At 47.5% G+C, this 15,981-nt stretch overlaps 1 protein-coding gene across 1 annotated transcript in view; it reads left to right on the top strand.

Annotated features, from left to right (window-relative positions):
* The window catches only part of LOC112221313 (very-long-chain 3-oxoacyl-CoA reductase-A-like), a 36,143-nt gene that overhangs the window by 16,346 nt on the left and 3,816 nt on the right, over positions 1–15,981 (top strand). Inside the window, exons 4-9 of the mRNA XM_042327114.1 lie at positions 801–908; positions 3,424–3,488; positions 3,792–3,836; positions 4,627–4,661; positions 5,560–5,641; positions 6,903–6,968. Coding sequence (XP_042183048.1) covers positions 801–908; positions 3,424–3,488; positions 3,792–3,836; positions 4,627–4,661; positions 5,560–5,641; positions 6,903–6,968 — 401 coding nt within the window. The remainder of the gene's footprint in view (positions 1–800; positions 909–3,423; positions 3,489–3,791; positions 3,837–4,626; positions 4,662–5,559; positions 5,642–6,902; positions 6,969–15,981) is intronic.

The following is a 15,981-nucleotide window of genomic DNA, read 5'->3' as shown; positions in this document are numbered from 1 at the left end:
ATCTAGTGGAACGCCTTCCCAGAACAATGGAGGCTGTTACAGCAGCAGAGGAGGGACCAACTCCATATTAATGCCCATGATTTTTGAATGAGATGTTCGACGAGCACGTGTCCACATACTTTTGGCCATGTAAGGTATCTGTCCAAGGCTTGTACTAAAATGTCACCCCTTATCCAGCAGTGGTGACTCCTGGCTGTGTTCAGAAATATCCCTCTCTGTGACTGGCACATCCCCCTGAATTTCTCTCTCGTATCTTACCGGGGCGCACATTAGACAAACGAGTATTCTACATTCTAATTGCGGCAAGAGTGTTAAAGGAGAAGAGGGAAAGGAGCGTTTTATGTTTTTTTTTGGTTTGTATACATCGCCCACTCTTGTTTGAGTCGGTGAAGTTGTGTATTTTCATACTGTTTTAAAAAAAAAAAAAATTCAATGGAATTTTTGATGTTGAAAGAGGGATCGATCTCCTGTTGGATGGGACATGGAACGTGCTTAGTGCAGTCAGTGAATGGGCTGACTGATGATAACGAATGAGTGAGTATGTAGGCCATAGGAAGTGGCGACTACTTGATGGGCGTGTTTTTTGTGTGTTTTTTTTGTCAAATTGTCTCTACATAACATTAGAACACGAAGTTAGCTTTGCTGCCTCCTGTCTGCACGAAAACTATAACTGATTAGGAAAGCATTGAAATACAGCCAGACAACCATATAAATCTCTCCTCCAATATGTACTGCTCATCATTAATGGAATATTGTATTAATGTCCCACCGTTAACATCAACTGTTTACCTCTTGTTTAGAGGAGCAATACAAGGTGGAGACCAAGACCATCGCTGTGGACTTTGGTCTGTCGGATATCTACCCCAAGATCGAAGCTGGACTGGCAGGCCTGGAGATCGGAGTGTTGGGTAGGTGTTCCTTTTGTCTGGTCAGCCTCGCTCTGTGTACCACAACCTCAACACACCACGTTCTCATCTGTTTCACAAAACATCCTCACAAACCACATACTGACATCGGTCTCATGATCCACACAGATAAACGACTCGCACGCACACTTTTGACATTGCACATTTTGTTTGTTGTACTGAGGTAAACGTGTCAGTTTTTAAAACATTTTGTTTATTGTACTGAGGTAAACGTGTCAGTTTAAAACATTTAAAAAAAAACATTTCCCAGCTGCACATACTGACACTATGGTGGCATGCATGTTTACACTTGTTTAACAACACGTGCCGCTGGTCCGAGGGCTGTCGTGCCGCTGGTCCGAGGGCTGTCGTGCCGCTGGTCCGCGGGCCGTCGTGCCGCTGGTCCGCGGGCCGTCGTGCCGCTGGTCCGCGGGCCGTCGTGCCGCTGGTCCGCGGGCCGTCGTGCCGCTGGTCCGAGGGCTGTCGTGCCGCTGGTCCGAGGGCTGTCGTGCCGCTGGTCCGAGGGCTGTCGGGCCGCTGGTCCGAGGGCCGTCGTGCCGCTGGTCCGAGGCTGTCGTGCCGCTGGTCCGCGGGCCGTCGTGCCGCTGGTCCGCGGGCCGTCGTGCCGCTGGTCCGAGGGTCGTCGGGCCGCTGGTCCGAGGGCCGTCGTGCCGCTGGTCCGAGGGCCGTCGTGCCGCTGGTCCGGGGCCGTCGTGCCGCTGGTCCGAGGGCCGTCGTGCCGCTGGTCCGAGGGCTGTCGTCCGCTGGTCCGGGGCTGTCGTGCCGCTGGTCCGAGGGCTGTCGTGCCGCTGGTCCGAGGGCTGTCGTGCCGCTGGTCCGCGGGCCGTCGTGCCGCTGGTCCGCGGGCCGTCGTGCCGCTGGTCCGCGGGCCGTCGTGCCGCTGGTCCGCGGGCCGTCGTGCCGCTGGTCCGCGGGCCGTCGTGCCGCTGGTCCGAGGGTCGTCGGGCCGCTGGTCCGAGGGCCGTCGGGCCGCTGGTCCGCTGACTGTCGGCTACTTCATATAATGTTTACATACCCTACATTACTCATCTCATATATATGTATATACTGTACTCTATATCATCTACTGCATCTTTATGTAATGCATGTATCACTAGCCACTTTAAACTGCCACTTTGTTTACATACCCTACATTACTCATCTCATATTTATATACTGTACTCGACACATCTACTGCATCTTGCTTATGCTGCTCTGTACCATCACGCATTCATATATCTTTATGTACATATTCTTTATCCCCTTACACGTGTGTGTGTGTGTATAAGGTAGTAGTTTTGGAGTTGTTAGATTACTCGTTGGTTATTACTGCATTGTCGGATCTAGAAGCACAAGCATTTCGCTACACTCGCATTAACATCTGCTAACCATGTGTATGTGACCAATAACATCTGCTAACCATGTGTATGTGACCATTAACATCTGCTAACCATGTGTATGTGACCAATAACATCTGCTAACCATGTGTATGTGACCATTAACATCTGCTAACCATGTGTATGTGACCAATAACATCTGCTAACCATGTGTATGTGACCAATAACATCTGCTAACCATGTGTATGTGACCATTAACATCTGCTAACCATGTGTATGTGACCATTAACATCTGCTAACCATGTGTATGTGACCATTAACATCTGCTAACCATGTGTATGTGACCAATAACATCTGCTAACCATGTGTATGTGACCAATAACATCTGCTAACCATGTGACCATTAACATCTGCTAACCATGTGACCATTAACATCTGCTAACCATGTGTATGTGACCATTAACATCTGCTAACCATGTGTATGTGACCAATAACATCTGCTAACCATGTGTATGTGACCAATAACATCTGCTAACCATGAGTATGTGACCATTAACATCTGCTAACCATGTGTATGTGACCATTAACATCTGCTAACCATGTGTATGTGACCAATAACATCTGCTAACCATGTGTATGTGACCAATAACATCTGCTAACCATGTGTATGTGACCATTAACATCTGCTAACCATGTGTATGTGACCAATACAATTGATTTGACTGTCCGGTCGTGCCGCTGGTCCATGGACTGTACTTTGACTCCTTAGCAAATAAGATGCAGTCAGTCCTGGAGTTGTCACCCTAAAAATCTGAAACAGTAGAAGTGTTACTCTCAGTGTGGTCATTCAGAATGAACCGCCTACTAGTATGCCTTAGGATGTACCTACAGAGTTGATTAGTTTTCAGATGTCACTCTCCGTCAGTCCACATTCTTGCTGTGTGACTGTCACTCTCAGACAAGACCATTGTTCTTTGTGTGAGAGCCCATAAGTACATGTGCTGCTTGGCTTGCTCTTCCAGTTTAAGGTGTGGTTGTGTGCACTTTTTATGAACACCTTGCTCTCATAAGGTCCTGCTGCCCCCTGGTGGCTTTCAAGTGTAACAGCAGCAGTTTTGAATTTCTTTATGGCCAATAACTATGGTCTCGTCTGCTTTTAAATAAAAACAATTATTCAACAGTGAACAATGTTGGAATCTCCTATCCCTACCCTGAATACTTCCTGCATATTCCTGACCTGGACAACGTGAGTATTTAAAAATAAAAAAATGTATGTTGAGTTCCAGAAGGTTCCTAGTGTTACTTTAGCTGTAGAAAATAAACTAAGACTGTTTGCGTTCGGAATGATTTAAAGATGCAATCTGGGATCTTAAGCACAACACATTCGTAACATATCACACCATTTGCAAAATTGGTAACGCATAGTTAATAACGTAGTATACAACTGGGACCTGTTTTGGTTCTTCAGAACCACTTTGAAAACCGTTTGAAATTATTCAAGTTTGAGAGGTTTTTACACTTAAACTAATGTTTTTCTTCTACATTCTAGTTCATCACCAACATGATCAATGTCAACATGACCTCTGTTTGCCAGGTAAGTTCTCTTGTTTCTGGAGCAGTTCTATGAGTGTATATGTATACCATAGATGTGTCATCTAGTGTGTTTTTTATTTTTATCAGTGACGCTGTGCACTTTGTCTCTGAGGCAAAGTTCAGGGTTTTCAGTGGTAAGACAACGTATTGACGACACGCTGGTATCACTGGCACGGACGGCATGTAGACGGGCGTCCATCTTTCTCTCGTCCTCTTCACCCACCCATTCTTTCCTCTCCTCCTTCACTGTTGCTGCTGTGCTACCTGCAGGTTCCCAGAGCATCGGTGAACTACACAACTGTCATTGTTCACCCATAGACTACCCTTTCTTACCCTTCCTCTCTCTCTCTCTTGCCCTGCCTCTCATGTGACTGAAATGTACCAGTGTGCTATACATCTCCCATAATGCAACTGGGGTAAATCTGTCGTGGGATCTAAAGTTCATCGCTGGTCCTGTATGACTTTAAATGACTGTTTTTTTTTAAATATTTTTTTTAAGAGACAACTTTCTTGTCCAATCAATTTTGTCTGGAAATGGGATATTTGCATAAAGTGTGATCTGTAGTGTCCCACGTGTTTTATTGGTATGGTACTGTGTATGCTGTGTATATGCTGTATATTCTGTATATATGCTGTGTATATGCTGTGTATATGCTGTATGTATGCTGTATATATGCTGTATATATGCTGTGTATATGCTGTATATGCTGTATATGCTGCAGCCACTGATTCCTGACCTGTTCTGTCAGATCATTGACCTGTTGCTCAGGAGTTGACCTTTGCCTTTTCAGATGACCCGTCTTGTCCTGCCCAGAATGGTTCAGAGGTGAGTTGGTTTTCTTTTTTAGAAGTGCTGTTGCCACATTTCATAAAGAAACGTACATTCAGTTTTTATTTGCCTTAGCGCCAAACTAGGTAGTCTGAAGCAGTTCTTTATGGGGTTTTACGTCTCAGTCAAATTCTTGTCATGACAATGCGGTGCTTCACCATAAAACTATAAATTCTAAATAAAATCCTTTGTCAACCTGAGTGGTTGATTTTTCACCCACCTCCCTCTAATGCTAGTGTGGGTACTAGTCTGAGTGATCATTCCACTCCTTGTCACTCTAATTCCATAAAGAGTTTGTAAGAGGGCAGAAACGGGCTGTGGCACTCAGGCTATTCCAATGCTGGAACCTACATCAGAAAAGCTTAAATGTGCTCTATTAGAAGGACCATGATATGTTTAGACCAGGAGACCAAGGGTGTTATCCAGAGGATACACTAATACACAGCTCCTCCTCCCAGCTGCAGCTGCGCCTTCCCCTTCTCCCAGCTCCTCCACCACCCAGCTGCGCCTTCCCCTTCTCCCAGCTCCCCCACCACCCAACTGCGCCTCCCCTCCTTCTTTCTAGCCCTCTTTCTTTGTTCCCCATTCTGACCAGCTGTTTTTCAATTCACACAAAGTGCGCCCTCGGATTGGCTCGGACGAATCACATGGGATCTCTGGGCCAATGGAAAGGTGAGGGGCCAACCAACCCCATTTTCACTACATCACTGCAGCAACAGGGGCACAAACTACGTCAGCAAGCGACTGCCATGGCAACCCACACAGTGACTTTGATTACTGTGTGTGGCAGTTTACAGTGGAACTTGTACTCTGACAAACAGACCACCTTCCAGCGCGCCATAGCAGAACAAGATGAAAGTCCTCTCATCCCCTTTTTTTGTTTTGTGTGTTTCAGGTCCAAAGGTGTGGTCCTCAACATCTCCTCTGCTAGTGGCATGTACCCTGTCCCACTTCTCACTGTATACTCCTCTTCCAAGGCAAGGGCCACTCATAGACCTCTATATACAGACCTGCACCACCCGCAGACCGACAGATACAACACGTGTTTATAAAATGTTCCATAGTAGGATTTGTTACATATAGCGAAACCTTTTGGTTCTCCAGCTGTAGTTCAGTAGGGGGCGCTCTCTCTCATATTCAAAGGGATTTATTAGCATGGGGAAACGTATGTTTACAAAGCAAATTATAAACAATCAGTAAACATTTACACTCAGTTTTAAAAGAATATAGACATTTCAAATGCTATATTATTGGCCATGTACAGTGTTAAAGTATGAAAGGGAAAATAAATACAGATATTGGTTGTATTTACAATGTTTGTGCTCCTCTGGTTAGCCTCTTGTCATGGCAACGGGCCACAAATCTTACTACTGTGATGTCACACTGACATTTTGCCTAACAGATATGGGACTTTATCAATGTTTTGATTTGTTTTCAAAGTCTTTATGGGTTTGTGTTCTGTGGGGAAATATGTCTCTATTGTGGTCATACATTTGGCAGGTTAGGAGGTGTAGCTCAGTTTGTACCTCATTTTGTGGGCAGTGGACACATAGGCAGACGTGGCTCTCGAAGACAGCAAGGCTATGGTCAGTCTGTAGACAGTCAAGGATTTTCTTAATTTGGGGTCCGTCTATGGTCAGGTATTCTGCCACTGTACTCTCTGTTTAGGGACAGATAGCATTCCAATTTGCTCTTTTAAAAAAAAATGTATTGATAGTTATTTTTGCTTTCTCAAAATTTGGTTTGGTCTAAATTTGTTTCGGTCCTGGGACTCTGTGGGGTCTGTTTGTGAACAGAGCCCCAGAACCAGCTGGCTGAGGGGACTCTTCTCTAGGTTCATCTCTCTGTAGGTGAGGATTTTGTGGTGGAATGTGTGTATCACTTTCTTTTAGGTGGATGTAGAATTGAACAGCTCTCTTCTGGATGTAGATAACTAGCGGGTATTGCCCTAATTCTGCTCTGCATCGTTTGGGGTTTTCCATTGTACACAAAGTATATTTTTGCAGAATTCTGCATGTAAGTGTCTCAATTGGGTGTTTGTCCCATTTTGTGAATTCTTCGTGAGTGCACCTGTTCATTAACTGATTTGAATTATTTTTTTAAATACTTTATTCTTTTTATTTTATCACATACTAATTGGGATGTTGCGTTTCATGTTCCTTTTGATGGTGTAGAAGGTCTGTAGTAGTACATGATGATGATGATGATGATGATGATATCATCTCTTGGTACCTTTAGGCTTTTGTGGACTTCTTCTCTCGTGGACTTCAGGAGGAGTACAAGGCCAAGGGAATCATTGTCCAGGTAGGAATTCTTCCTGTTTACCTGGGCCACTTTCAGCAGGACACCACGTTGGGCAACGTTCAGGTACAATTGTGTTATGTAGAACAAACATGCCTCTCTAGCAGGTAGAATAGGATAAGGGATCAGCTCTATTCATGGAATTTCTATCGGCAACGTTTGCATACAAAACATGACCCTGTTCGCTACTTATTTCCGTCGGACTTATTCTCAGTCAGTTCCACAAACTAGCTATGGCTACACCTTACAGTTCCACAAAGCTAGCTATGGCTACACCTTACAGTTCCACAAAGCTAGCTATGGCTACACCTTACAGTTCTACAAAGCTAGCTATGGCTTGTTGGAGAATAATCAGAATTAGTTGGTAAGATGGTTTATATTCATCATATGTTTAAGTTACTTCTCATCAGAATGTGTTTGTATAATACTGTGGCGGCGTTGCAGTATCTGTTCTCTGTCAAGACTAAGTTATTTGGGCCGGAGAGAGGGGAGAGGTCAAGCGTGTATCTCTTGGCTCCACAATGTCTGTGTGCCAGTCAATGTGTCTCTGATCTTGTCAAGATAGGATGTGTTATGTTCTGTTAATTACTGATGTCCCCTTTAAGGATGGAGCACCCTTGGTCATGCGCAGTTTTGTTCTATGTTATTCTGGTACTAACTAGTTTGAGTAAATGTGAAGCTCCAGTTCAATTGCTTGTATTCAGAGTCTTTCTTATTACATAAATAAGTACGAAGTGTTAAGACACTACAATGGCGACGAGGATGATTACCTGCAGTGTGCATCACGAATACAGATGGAGTTCGTAGGAAGAGAGGAAGATTTTGACCCTATAGCACAACAGCTAGCAAGCAGTGAAGGCGAGGGGAGAGCTGACGAGAACGAGGCGGCAGATTAAAGACCCGTGGAGCCAGAGGTAAAGAGAATGGCTAGCATCGGGAAAATAGATGTGTTTGATGACACGCAAGAAAACTGGGCAACTTACATTAAATGACTGGAACAGTACTTCATTGCAAACGACATTGCTGATAACAAAAGAGTACCAGCATTGAGTTTAATTGGCCCAAAAACATAGTTTGCTAAGAGATCTGACTGCCCCTCTGAAGCCCTCAAATAAAACATTCACAGAGATTGTGGAGATATTGCAAAATCACCTATCACCTAAACCACTCCTCATCGCGGAACGTTTTCGTTTCCACAAGAGAGATCAGAATGAGGGGGAGGGTGTTAGTACATATGTAGCAGTGTTGCAGAAACTGTCTGAACATTGCCAGTTGGGAGAGAACCTAAATGACACATTAAGGGATAGATTTGTTTGTGGACTGAAACATGATCACATTCAAAAACGTTTGCTCACAGAATCAGAGCTCACGTTTGCAAAGGCTGTTGAAATTGCTGTGGCTATGGAAATCGCGACTAAAGATGCATTTGAGTTGCAAAGTAAAAGAAGTACTGACCTGTCACAAGTTTTCACACAGTCGACAGCGCCCCCGTGTGGTCGGAAAATGCAACAGGTGTGACAGATGGTCACAGAGCAGAGGACTGCCGTTTCAAAGACGAAATTTGTCACAAATGCAGTAGAAGGGGGCACATTCAAAGAGCATGCAAAGCAAAATTCAGTCACAACAGGAAAACTGAGAAAATTAAAGGGTCTGTGAATGCACTAGCAGAGAACAGTGGCAGTGATTCAGATGAACGATTAATTGGTACAATGGAGTTAAACACCGTGACTTCTCCCAGCAGTAGCATAATATGGGTGACACCAGATATCGAAGGCAAACCCCTCAAAATGGAGCTGGACACAGGATCTGCAGTGTCTATAATTTCCACTACTGTCTACAATGAGCACTTTAAGGCTATCAAGCTGAAGAACACATGTGTTGCTGAAGACATACTCAGGAGAGAGATTGAGCCCAATGGGGGCGTTGCAGGTCAGAGTGCATTATGGGGGGCAAACACAGCAGTTACAGCTGTATGTGGTGCCTGGAACTGGCCCCCCATTATTTGGCAGGGAATGGCTTTCAAAAATAAAGCTGAATTGGTGTGACTTGAAAATGCTCCACACGTTCCAGTCCAAAGAGAAAGGCACAGACCAAACACTGGAACACTTGCGGAAGAAATACAACACCGTTTTCAGTGATCAGATGGGAACAGTAAAAGGCTTCACAGCAAAACTTGTACTAAGAGATGATGCAACCCCAAAATTCTGCAAAGCCAGATCTGTTCCATACTCCTTGAGACCAAAGGTGGAAGCGGAAATCGATCGCTTGCAGGATACAGGGATCCTGACGAAAGTGGACAGAAGCGAATGGGCCACACCCATAGTTCCTATTGTGAAGAAAGACGGGTCTGTTAGAATGTGTGGGGACTTCAAGGTAACTGTGAATTCAATGTTGCATGTGGACCAATACCCCCTACCACGTCTGGATGACATCTTTGCTGCACTAGCTGGTGGGAAACACTTCAGTAAAATCGATCTGAAACAGGCTTACCTGCAGCTACCGGTTGAAGAGTTCCAAACAGTACCTGACAATAAACACACACAAAGGTCTATACAGGTATAACCGCCTGGTTTTTGGCATTGCATCAGCCCCAGCCATTTGGCAACAAACTATTGACCAGATTTTGCAAGGAATCCCAGGAACCCAGTGTATCCTGGATGACATGATCATAACAGGACGTACCGACAAAGAGCACCTGGCTAACCTGGAAGAGGTCCTGAAAAGACTGAAAGAGTATGGTCTACAGGCAAACTTACAGAAGTGTGAGTTCTTCAAAGACAAGATTGTCTTCTGTGGACATGAGATTGACTGCAATGGATTGCACAAAACACAGGACAAAATCGAGGCAGTGGTACAGGCACCACGACCACAAAATATCACAGAAGTGAGATCTTTCACGGGACTGATCAATTACTACAGAAGATTCCTCCCAAACCTTTCAGCAGTACTCCAGCCTCTAAATCAGCTCCTGGAAAAGAATAGGACATGGCGGTGGACAGAGCAGTGTGAAAATGCATTTCTGGATGCAAAACGGCTCATAACATCTGAACAGGTCCTGATGCATTACGACCCTGAAATGCCAGTGAAGTTGGCTTGTGATGCGTCCCCTTATGGCTTAGGGGCCGTCCTTTCACACACACTGAAAGATGGGTCAGAGAGGCCAGTTGCATTCGCGTCACGAACATTGAATGATGCAGAGAAAAACGACTCACAAATCGACAAAGAAGCACTGGCACTAGTGTGGGGCGGCAAGAAATTCCACCCATACCTATATGGCCAGCGTTTCACACTGGTTACAGATCACCAGCCGTTGCTTTCCATTTTCAGTCCAAAGAAAGGCATTCCGACGATGACAGCAGCCAGGTTACAGCGATACGCCCTGTTCCTTGCCAGTCATATGTATGACATTGAGTTTAAGCCGTCATCCCTCCACACAAATGCAGATGGATTATCCAGACTGCTGTGTACAAGAGAAAGACAAAGGAGGGTGGATGCAGTGGACATGTTCCATACCGCTCAGCTTGAGGCACTACCGGTCACAAGCACAGTTAACAAACAGGAGACAAGGAAAGATGTGACCTTGTCAAAAGTGTACACCTACACCATGTCAGGATGGCCAGCTACTGGCAGAAAGGAGCTGACTCCGTATTTCCAGCGGAGAAACAAAATTACAACGTACCAAGGATGTTTGATGTGGGGAATGAGAGTCATGATACCCCAGAAATGCCAACATCTAGTCTTGCAGCAACTACATGAAGGTCATGTTGGAATTGTCAAAATGAAGCTGCTCGCAAGGAGCCACTTCTGGTGGCCAGGTCTGGACCAACAAATAGAAAATATGGCAAAGAACTGTAGTGGATGTTTGGAAACCCTCCACATGCCTGCTCCTGTCCCAGTCCACCCATGGGAATGGCCCGCAGAGCCATGGCAGAGAATTCATGTGGACTACGCTGGTCCTTTTGAAAAGCACATGTTTCTGGTTATAGTTGATGCCCATTCCAAATGGCCAGAGGTGTTTTGCACTGACTCCTCCACCTCAGCTCAGACGATAGTGTCTCAGAACAACGTTTGCACGCTTCGGTTTGCCACTGCAGCTGGTAAGTGACAACGCACAAGCTTTTGTAAGTGACGAGTTTACAAGATTCATGTCAGTAAATGGAATCAAACACTCAACCTCAGCTCCGTACCACCCTGCCACCAATGGGTTGGCAGAACGCTTTGTGCAAACCCTAAAGCAAGGACTCCGTGCAGCAAAACAAGACGAAGGGACTTTGCAAACAAAACTGGCCAAGTTCCTGGCCTCCTACCGAAACACCCCACATGCCACGACAAATGAAAGCCCAGCCGCACTGATGTTTGGGAGGCCTCTCCGCACACAGCTGGACATCATGAAGCCAAACAGGCGTAATGAAGTGCTGAACAAACAAGCCAAGATGCTCTCCGGTGGCCGGGAGCGCCATCTCCAAACAGGACAGGAAGTGATGGTGCGAGACTACAGAAGAGGAGGGAAATGGACAAGAGGGACCGTACACACACAAACGGGACCCAGAACTTACCAGGTTCAAGTGAGCCCAGACATAATGTGGCGGCGTCACATTAACCAAATGCATTCAACGGAAAACAGCACAACAATCGAGAGACAACAGGCACAGAGAGATCCTGAGAGTCACACACAGGGAACTGTAGAGGACGGTGGGGCAGTAGAGACAACAGGCACAGAGAGATCCTGAGAGAGTCACACAGGGAACTGTAGAGGACGGTGGGGCAGTAGAGAGAACAGGCACAGAGATCCTGAGAGAGTCACACAGGGAACTGTAGAGGACGGTGGGGCAGTAGAGAGAACAGGCACAGAGAGATCCTGAGAGTGACACACAGGGAACTGTAGAGGACGGTGGGGCAGTAGAGAGAACAGGCACAGAGATCCTGAGAGAGTCACACAGGGAACTGTAGAGGACGGTGGGGCAGTAGAGAGAACAGGTACAGAGAGAGAACAGGCACAGAGATCCTGAGAGATCCTGGGGCAGTAGAGAGAACAGGTGACACAGAGACACAGGGAACTCCTGGAACTGTAGAGGACGGTGGGGCAGTAGAGAGAACAGGCACAGAGATCCTGAGAGTGACACACAGGGAACACACAGGGAACTGTAGAGGACGGTGGGGCAGTAGAGAGAACAGGCACAGAGATCCTGGGAGTGACACACAGGGAACTGTAGAGGACGGTGGGGCAGTGGAGAGAACAGGCACAGAGATCCTGAGAGTGACACACAGGGAACTGTAGAGGACGGTGGGGCAGTAGAGACAACAGGCACAGAGATCCTGAGAGTGACACACAGGGAACTGTAGAGGACGGTGGGGCAGTAGAGACAACAGGCACAGAGATCCTGGGAGAGACACACAGGGAACTGTAGAGGACGGTGGGGCAGTAGAGACAACAGGCACAGAGATCCTGGGAGAGACACACAGGGAACTGTAGAGGACGGTGGGGCAGTAGAGACAACAGGCACAGAGATCCTGAGAGTGACACACAGGGAACTGTAGAGGACGGTGGGGCAGTAGAGAGAACAGGCACAGAGATCCTGGGAGGGAACTGACACACAGGGAACTGTAGAGGACGGTGGGGCAGTAGAGACAACAGGCACAGAGAGAGATCCTGGGAGAGACACACAGGGAACTGTAGAGGACGGTGGGGCAGTAGAGACAACAGGCACAGAGATCCAGAGACACACAGGGAACTGTAGAGGACGGTGGGGCAGTAGAGAGAACAGGCACAGAGAGATCCTGAGAGTGACACACAGGGAACTGTAGAGGACGGTGGGGCAGTAGAGACAACAGGCACAGAGATCCTGAGAGTGACACACAGGGAACTGTAGAGGACGGTGGGGCAGTAGAGACAACAGGCACAGAGAGATCCTGAGAGAGTCACACAGGGAACTGTAGAGGACGGTGGGGCAGTAGAGAGAACAGGTACAGAGAGATCCTGAGAGTGACACAGGGAACTGTAGAGGACACAGTAGAGAGAACAGGCACAGAGAGATCCTGAGAGTGACACACAGGGAACTGTAGAGGACGGTGGGGCAGTAGAGAGAACAGGCACAGAGATCCTGAGAGTGACACACAGGGAACTGTAGAGGACGGTGGGGCAGTAGAGAGAACAGGCACAGAGATCCTGGGAGTGACACACAGGGAACTGTAGAGGACGGTGGGGCAGTGGAGAGAACAGGCACAGAGATCCTGAGAGTGACACACAGGGAACTGTAGAGGACGGTGGGGCAGTAGAGACACAGGCACAGAGATCCTGGGAGAGACACACAGGGAACTGTAGAGGACGGTGGGGCAGTAGAGACAACAGGCACAGAGATCCTGAGAGTGACACACAGGGAACTGTAGAGGACGGTGGGGCAGTAGAGAGAACAGGCACAGAGATCCTGGGAGAGACACACAGGGAACTGTAGAGGACGGTGGGGCAGTAGAGACAACAGGCACAGAGATCCTGGGAGAGACACACAGGGAACTGTAGAGGACGGTGGGGCAGTAGAGACAACAGGCACAGAGATCCTGGGAGAGACACACAGGGAACTGTAGAGGACGGTGGGGCAGTAGAGACAACAGGCACAGAGATCCTGAGAGTGACACACAGGGAACTGTAGAGGACGGTGGGGCAGTGGAGAGAACAGGCACAGAGAGATCCTGAGAGTGACACACAGGGAACTGTAGAGGACGGTGGGGCAGTGGAGAGAACAAGCACAGAGACCCTGAGAGTGACACACAGGGAACTGTAGAGGACGGTGGGGCAGTGGAGAGAACAGGCACAGAGATCCTGAGAGTGACACACAGGGAACTGAGAGGACAGTAGAGAGAACAGGCACAGGATCCTGAACTGTAGAGGACGGTGGGGCAGTGGAGAGAACAGGCACAGAGATCCTGAGAGTGACACACAGGGAACTGTAGAGGACGGTGGGGCAGTAGAGAGAACAGGCACAGAGATCCTGAGAGTGACACACAGGGAACTGTAGAGGACGGTGGGGCAGTAGAGAGAACAGGCACAGAGATCCTGAGAGTGACACACAGGGAACTGTAGAGGACGGTGGGGCAGTAGAGAGAACAGGCACAGAGAGCTCAGACACACAGGGAACTGTAGAGGACGGTGGGGCAGTGAGAGAACAGGCACAGAGAAGAGTGACACACAGGGAACTGTAGAGGACGGTGGGGCAGTAGAGAGAACAGGCACAGAGAGATGGGGGGAACAGTGGAGAGAACAGGCACAGAGATCCTGAGAGTGACACACAGGGAACTGTAGAGGACGGTGGGGCAGTGGAGAGAACAGGCACAGAGATCCTGAGAGTGACACACAGGGAACTGTAGAGGACGGTGGGGCAGTAGAGAGAACAGGCACAGAGAGATCCTGAGAGTGACACACAGGGAACTGTAGAGGACGGTGGGGCAGTAGAGAGAACAGGCACAGAGATCCTGAGAGTGACACACAGGGAACTGTAGAGGACGGTGGGGCAGTAGAGAGAACAGGTACAGAGAGATCCTGAGAGTGACACACAGGGAACTGTAGAGGACGGTGGGGCAGTAGAGAGAACAGGCACAGAGAGATCCTGAGAGTGACACACAGGGAACTGTAGAGGACGGTGGGGCAGTAGAGAGAACAGGCACAGAGAGCTCCTGAGAGTGACACACAGGGAACTGTAGAGGACGGTGGGGCAGTAGAGAGAACAGGCACAGAGAGCTCCTGAGAGTGACACACAGGGAACTGTAGAGGACGGTGGGGCAGTGGAGAGAACAGGCACAGAGAGCTCCTGAGAGTGACACACAGGGAACTGTAGAGGACGGTGGGGCAGTAGAGAGAACAGGCACAGAGAAATCCTGAGAGTGACACACAGGGAACTGTAGAGGACGGTGGGGCAGTAAAGAGACCCCAGGCTGAAAGAAGGGAACGTGTTGATGAAGGTGCTGCTATAGCAGACGCTATAATGGAACAAGCACACACTGAGGATGTTCAGGAGCCTGCAGACAATCAGAGGGGCTACCCAGAACGAAGGCACCGTCCACCAGACACACACTGAGGATGTTCAGGAGCCTGCAGACAATCAGAGGGGCTACCCAGAACGAAGGCACCGTCCACCAGACACACACTGAGGATGTTCAGGAGCCTCCAGACAATCTGAGGCGCTACCCAGAACGAAGGCACCGTCCACCAGACAGACACTGAGGATGTTCAGGAGCCTCCAGACAATCTGAGGCGCTACCCAGAACGAAGGCACCGTCCACCAGACACACACTGAGGATGTTCAGGAGCCTCCAGACAATCTGAGGCGCTACCCAGAACGAAGGCACCGTCCACCAGACAGACTAGACTTATAAACAAAAACGAACTGTTCAAGTTCAAATTAAAAGATGCAAAATAACTACAACAAGTTCTGGGAAATGTTTCAGTTGTGGTTTGGTAAAAGTAACTCTGATTGTATAAGAGAAGGAATGTTATGTTCTGTTAATTACTGATGTCCCCTTTAAGGATGGAGCACCCTTGGTCATGCGCAGTTTTGTTCTATGTTATTCTGGTACTAACTAGTTTGAGTAAATGTGAAGCTCCAGTTCAATTGCTTGTATTCAGTCTTTCTTATTACATAAATAAGTACGAAGTGTTAAGACACTACAGGATGGATTTGATATATGGCTGTTGATATGGAGGATTGGTTTATGGTTCTGAGTTTGAGAAAATAACATAGTTTAGGAGACAAAGCTGAACGATAAATTATGCCTATGCTGTCTGGCTATGTGTGTCGTTGCTATAAAGGATCTCAGTTGCAATGTGTAAGGGACTCTCAGAGAATTCATTGATAGACACTGAATTGATCTGAGAGTCACAGGGTTGTGATAGAGCTCATATAATTAAAGATGGACTTAGTTATCACAAACTCTAACTTGTGTGTGGTTTGCTCTCATGATTTGGTAAATAGAGGAAATTTCCACGACAGGCTACACCTTACAGTTCCACAAAGCTAGCTATGGC

The sequence above is a fragment of the Oncorhynchus tshawytscha genome, linkage group LG01 (assembly GCF_018296145.1).
Source record: "Oncorhynchus tshawytscha isolate Ot180627B linkage group LG01, Otsh_v2.0, whole genome shotgun sequence".
NCBI classification, from domain to species: domain Eukaryota; kingdom Metazoa; phylum Chordata; class Actinopteri; order Salmoniformes; family Salmonidae; genus Oncorhynchus; species Oncorhynchus tshawytscha.
Note: the sequence above shows the minus strand (reverse complement) of the source record. Positions and strands in the feature narration are given on the sequence as shown.